This window comes from Amphimedon queenslandica, unplaced genomic scaffold, assembly GCF_000090795.2.
Source record: "Amphimedon queenslandica unplaced genomic scaffold, v1.1 AMPQUscaffold_13113, whole genome shotgun sequence".
NCBI lineage: Eukaryota > Metazoa > Porifera > Demospongiae > Haplosclerida > Niphatidae > Amphimedon > Amphimedon queenslandica.
In genome coordinates, this window is record NW_003546651.1 from 11885 (window position 1) to 17324 (window position 5440).

Consider the following 5440-nt stretch of genomic DNA (forward strand, 5'->3'; position numbering starts at 1 on the left):
CAACTATATTCAATGAAATGACTTTATTATACACAAAAGAACCAACTGACAGACTTGCACAAATCAATATATAGTGTAACATAAGAATATTCTGGAATCATAGTGAATGTGCATGCATGGAACAGTCTAGAATGTGCTTGTATGATACAGAACATGTAAGTGTCAGACTAATTAAGATAACAAATTAAACATTAACAACTACATGTACATACATTACAATTACACTAATTACATTTAAGTAGTTTCAGTGTATATCTTCCACAATTTTAATATTTTACTATGTAGATTTATTACAAAAAAAATTACAAAAAAATTTCTAGCAATTTTTGAAAAATACCTTTAGAGTATTTTGAACTTTTAAAATCCAAGAACCTGCATGAGCGCTATGCCAAAATCCCAGGCTGGAAAGATACTGGCTTCAATAGTAAATTTTTGTTTACCACTTGCTATTGTTATTTTTTTTAGGGTTAAATGAAGTCTGCAATTAAAGGACTAAATGAAGGTTTATTGTCAATCATCAGTAGTAACTTCAGTATAGGGCAATAACAACTCTTTTGATTGGCAAGAGCTCTACTGAGAAAGGACCCAATTCTAGTACTGGATGAAGCTACAGCTAATAATTTAAACATTTTGCTGTATCATTTTAATTGCAATTGATTTAGACTGATTATATTATTCAAGAAGTAATTTGTGAGCAGTTTAGTGAATGTACTATACTGACGGTTGCTGACCCAATGAATCACTAATGAACTAGGAAACATTGCATGTATGATTCAGGAAAGGACGGTTAGCAAGCAGATTAAGTCAATGGTAGATCCATTTGTATAATTTTTATTAAAATATTATGGAATGATTACATGATTTGTTAATGATTGCTCTCATGCTGAAGCAACCATTGTTTGATAGTTGTCCCGCCACTGCTGTAATGCCCGAGTGATCCATCAGAACGAATGACACGGTGGCATGGAAGAATCAGCGAAAGTTTGTTATTTTTCATGACTTGCCCAACTGCTCTAGCAGCTCCTTCACTACCAGTAAGAGTTGCTACTTCACCATAAGAGATAGTTTCACCAGGAAGTATTTTTTCAAGACATTTCCAAACTTTACTAGCAAATTGGCCTGTATTAAGTATATGAGTATAATAAGGTTATATTTATAGCCTTCAGCTAACCTTCGTGTGATCTGTCTAGTACAGGAAATGTTTCCTTTTTGTTCAAAAAGCTGAAGTCCCCTTCAAAATACTTAGCTAACCAATTGACACATGATTTCAGGTTGATCTTTATGTCAGGTGAACATTTAAGAGCCTCAATTTGTTCATCAACTTCTTTTTCTTTCTCATCTGCTCCTTTTTCAATGAGCAAATCAATCCTATATATACCTTTGGAGGTAGCTTCAATCCTTATTGGACAAAGACAAGACCAATATAGAAGAGCCACAGACTGGGGAGGGGGTTCGGCCATTCAGGTCAGTGGGTAGATCCAGTCTTTAGATTAAGTGGGCTGTGGATTAATTTTGAATCTAGGATATACATGTACTTTCATCACTTTGTTAGCTCAAGGTGCAAACAAAACTTACAAATTTTAAATTCAGTTTATAGATCTACGCTATTACAGGAAAAATAAATGAGTGCTTGCAATTTAAATAGTCTAGAGCACTACTATATAGATCTATAATAAATTCAACAAACAATATAGATCTATCTAAATCTACTAGATTCTAGATTTAGCTAGCTACATGCATAATAGATGATAGATGTACAGTAACAAATTCATATCCAGTATAGACTAGCCTCATAAAATTTTCATTTAACAAACAGTCTCATACAGACAAACATCACAAAATGTACATAGAATGCATGGTGAATACCAGCCACCAAAAATGCTATAAGTCTACTCTAAATTTATAACTATGTAGCTTATTATTACAATTGTTTATAATCACGGACACATCCTTTATCTTCATAAAATTTAATCAGCTTATCCCATGTCATGTCATATCTCAGTAATTTATCATTGCCTATAATAATTATACATAAAAACATGATAACTCTTACAGTCTTACCAATGATTATAAGCCCATATCTAGCACGTGTGATACCAACATTGATTTGATGATCATCAGTTAGAAAACCGAGATTTTCTGTTAGCCATCTTCTGTCAGGTTGAATGTACTTCTTATGACTTATTTCACTGAGTTTTTGTGATCTGACAGTTGTTAGTATGACAATATCGTACTCATCACCTACACAATAATTATTTACAATAATCAGTAACTACATCAAAGGTTACATTAAGCTCTCTATATACCTTGACTTTCAACTATAGTAGCGACTTTAAAACTTTTCTTTGTTTTTAGCTCGGGGTCTTTCTTTATCATGTCAGCAACAAGATTTTTTTGTGCACTATAAGGTGTGAGGACTGCTATGCTCTCATATTTAACGTCATGTTCTTTCACTAACTTCTTAATACACTTTAACTAAAAAAACGTAATAATACATTTTATGCCACAATGCAATCTTAGTTATGCAGTCTATGGTAAAGATTAGTTAAGCAAAACATCACTCAGTTTCACTGAGAAAGGTCCTAAAAGGAACGTACAGAAAGTATAAAAATTTGAGGTGTTTTGAAGCTATTGGAAAAACACTGGCTATAGCCTTGGGTATTTTTCAAAAATGGCCACTTTAAAAAATGACCTTAACTCAAAAAAATTAATTTGGATTCAGTTAAAACTTTCTAAACAACATAAGTACATCAATATGTATCAGAAAATGTAATAAAATTTGTGAGCCTTTTTTGAAAAAAATCATAAGCTTATAAATAATTTTCAAAAATTAGCCATTTTAAAAAATGGCCATAGCATGAAAAATTGAAGTCAGATTTTCTACACAGCATTAGTACATTAATATGTATCAGAAAATGTAATAACAATAATTATGAATGATGTTTGAGCCATTTTTCCATGGGCTATAGGTATTTTTCAAAAAATGGCCATTTAAAAACAGTCATAACTTGAAAAATTGAAGTCATGCAGATTCAGCACAAGCTTTCTACACAGCATAACTACATCAATATGCATCAGAAAATGTAATAAAAATTGAGGGTGATTTTTGAGCCATTTTTTGGAAATAACCATGGGCTATTTTAGCCTTGAATACTTTTTCAATTGGCCATTTAAAAATGGCCATAAATCAAAAATTGAAGTTGTACCTTAAGGCCACTATTATTTGCGAGTACTAATTTTTGCATTTTTTGCTAGTGGCTTTAAAATCGCAAAAATTAGTACTCACATTTATTAATGATTTAGGTTTATTAACAGTTATTAATTGAGAAAAAAGAGCAAAATCGCAAAAAATTAGTACAAGCTAAATCAGTATCATTAACAAATCGCAAAAATTTTTCTACTTAAAAATAAGTGGCTTTAAGGTATTTAGCTCAAACTTTCTACATAGCATAAATGTATCAGAAAATGTAGCAAAAATTGACAGTAATTTCTGAGCCATTTTTTGGAAAAACCATGGGCTACAGTATTTTTTTAACACCCATTTAAAAATGATCAAAACTCAAAAACTTTGAGTCGGAATCAGCTTAAACATTTCACATAGCTTAAGTACATCAGTATCAGAAAATGCAATAATAATATGGGGTGGTTTCTGAGTTAAGCAATTATGAATCCATTTACAGTGTGAACATGGATTTTAATTTTATAAATTCTGAAAAGTTTTCAATTTTTTCAAGGCAGAACCTTGAATGAGGTATGATATCTTGATACTTAATTTCTATTATTAGATTTCATGGAATGAAAATGACAAACAAACAAATAAGACCTCTTACATAAAAAAGGCCATAACTGAAAAGGAAAAATGGTAGCAGTATACTGGTACAACTATATACATATCTATGCAATTGATCAGGGGAGTATCACAGCAAGGATTACCATTATTACCTACATGTACATTACCATTATCACCTACATTGAAATTAACTAGAATCACCATAATTACCTATGTGTGACCATAATTGACAAAAGGTACGTTATAGCGGATAAGAAAATTGATCTTTATAGTGTTAAAAATTCAACTTCCTGAGCTCCATTTATTATAAAATTACTCCAGAGAATGCAAAAAGTTACTATGAAACTTTAAGAAACAATGGTTGTCTAATGGAGCACTCACAGATTGATATTTTTGATTATACAGATCAATTTAAAAATCCGCCATAAGGTACCTTTTGTCAATTATGGTCACATATGTACATTAAATTACTACTACTACCTACATGTACAAGCATAAACATTTATTTTTCTTAATTGTGTACAGACACACATCACTTCCTGTAAGTTTCTCTCTGACTTCTCTAGAACATTCTATTTCACGGGCTCCTACTTTCACTGCGCTATATCGCACTTGATGACTATAATGAAATTAAATTTAAATATTGAATGCTAAAACAGAAATGGCTCCACTCAAATTATACATAATTTTAGTGGGGCCATTTCTGCATGTTTATTTGCAAAACCAAAGCTAATTTAAAGTGTAGGCAATGTGACTTAATCTTCGGGTGTAGCTAAGAGATTGAAAAATTCACAACTCAACTGAGTAGTAAAAAACATACATAATTTCATGTATAAACTACAAAAGCCCAATGCTTGCACAAAACACAATTAGTACACGTTTTTATCTCATGCTTTTGCTTTCAAGAAAATAAAAATTTCTTACCACTGCTTCAGCTTCTCGTTTGTTGTCTTTAGAATGAGGATCGATTTTTCTTGAATATTTGCTATCAGTAAAATCAGTAAATTGTTCTATTCCATAAACTTTCAAAAACAGAACAGGGTATTCCTGTCCCCTAGACCAAAATGAATGTAGAGAAGGAGTTAGTGGATGTCGTCTTTGAACACTTTGATCAGCTTTTAATTTATCATCATAAAATATGCTAGATGGTCCTTGGCATATAAATGAATGCTATAAAAATAAATATAATAACTCGTTAAAATTACAGACACATACCATCCTATATTGTAGTTTCAGTGTTATCAAGTGTGGATTTTTAGTTTTCTCAAACTGATTAGCATATCTCTCAAACAATGAAGTACCCAGGCCACACTCTTTGGCTGGAGGATATTTTATGACTGGTTGTAGCTGCTTGTGATCTCCTATCAGCACTACATGTTCACATAAACTGCTTGCAGCTATTGTCTCAGGCTCAGTGGCCATACCAGACTCATCTATTATACACTGAGCTAGTATGTCTTTGGAATTCAACAATCGTCGACTGCATGTTTCATTACAAGTGCAAAGAATAACATCATAATGATTCTGAATTTCTTCCATCTCTTCAACAGTGATCAATTTCTTATAACTAGACAGAGGATAAATGCACCATCATTATAGTATTATATAAATTTAGGTAGTAAAACTGCACATTTTACAAGTTTCATTCTC

The 5440-nt window shown here is 31.6% G+C and overlaps 2 protein-coding genes across 2 annotated transcripts in view; both read right to left on the reverse strand.

The window, feature by feature from the left end:
- Positions 1 to 472: 472 nt before the first annotated feature.
- On the reverse strand, positions 473 to 1670 carry LOC105314068 (methylated-DNA--protein-cysteine methyltransferase-like). Its single transcript, XM_011407994.2, has 3 exons — positions 1576 to 1670; positions 1172 to 1518; positions 473 to 1119 (listed from the first exon to the last, which is right to left on the reverse strand). The coding sequence occupies exons 2-3, from the start codon at positions 1458 to 1460 to the stop codon at positions 866 to 868; spliced, it is 543 nt and encodes a 180-aa protein (XP_011406296.1). The 5' UTR covers positions 1461 to 1518; positions 1576 to 1670; the 3' UTR covers positions 473 to 865.
- A 103-nt stretch (positions 1671 to 1773) lies between these two features.
- The window catches only part of LOC109585134 (helicase with zinc finger domain 2-like), a 25600-nt gene continuing 21933 nt past the window's right edge, over positions 1774 to 5440 (reverse strand). Inside the window, exons 6-10 of the mRNA XM_020001086.1 lie at positions 5006 to 5357; positions 4715 to 4960; positions 2307 to 2475; positions 2062 to 2241; positions 1774 to 2016 (exon numbers count right to left, since the gene is read on the reverse strand). Of these exons, the coding sequence (XP_019856645.1) occupies positions 1922 to 2016; positions 2062 to 2241; positions 2307 to 2475; positions 4715 to 4960; positions 5006 to 5357 (1042 nt within the window). The 3' untranslated portion in view covers positions 1774 to 1921. The remainder of the gene's footprint in view (positions 2017 to 2061; positions 2242 to 2306; positions 2476 to 4714; positions 4961 to 5005; positions 5358 to 5440) is intronic.

Excerpts from the sequence above, each read along its gene's own strand:
- LOC105314068 (XM_011407994.2), bottom strand. The coding sequence starts at position 1,460 with ATGGCCGAACCCCCTCCCCAGTCTGTGGCTCTTCTATATTGGTCTTGT. Across the intron at positions 1,120-1,171 it reads ACTAGACAGATCACACGAAG|GCCAATTTGCTAGTAAAGTT; the intron begins GTTAGCTGAAGG and ends TACTTAATACAG.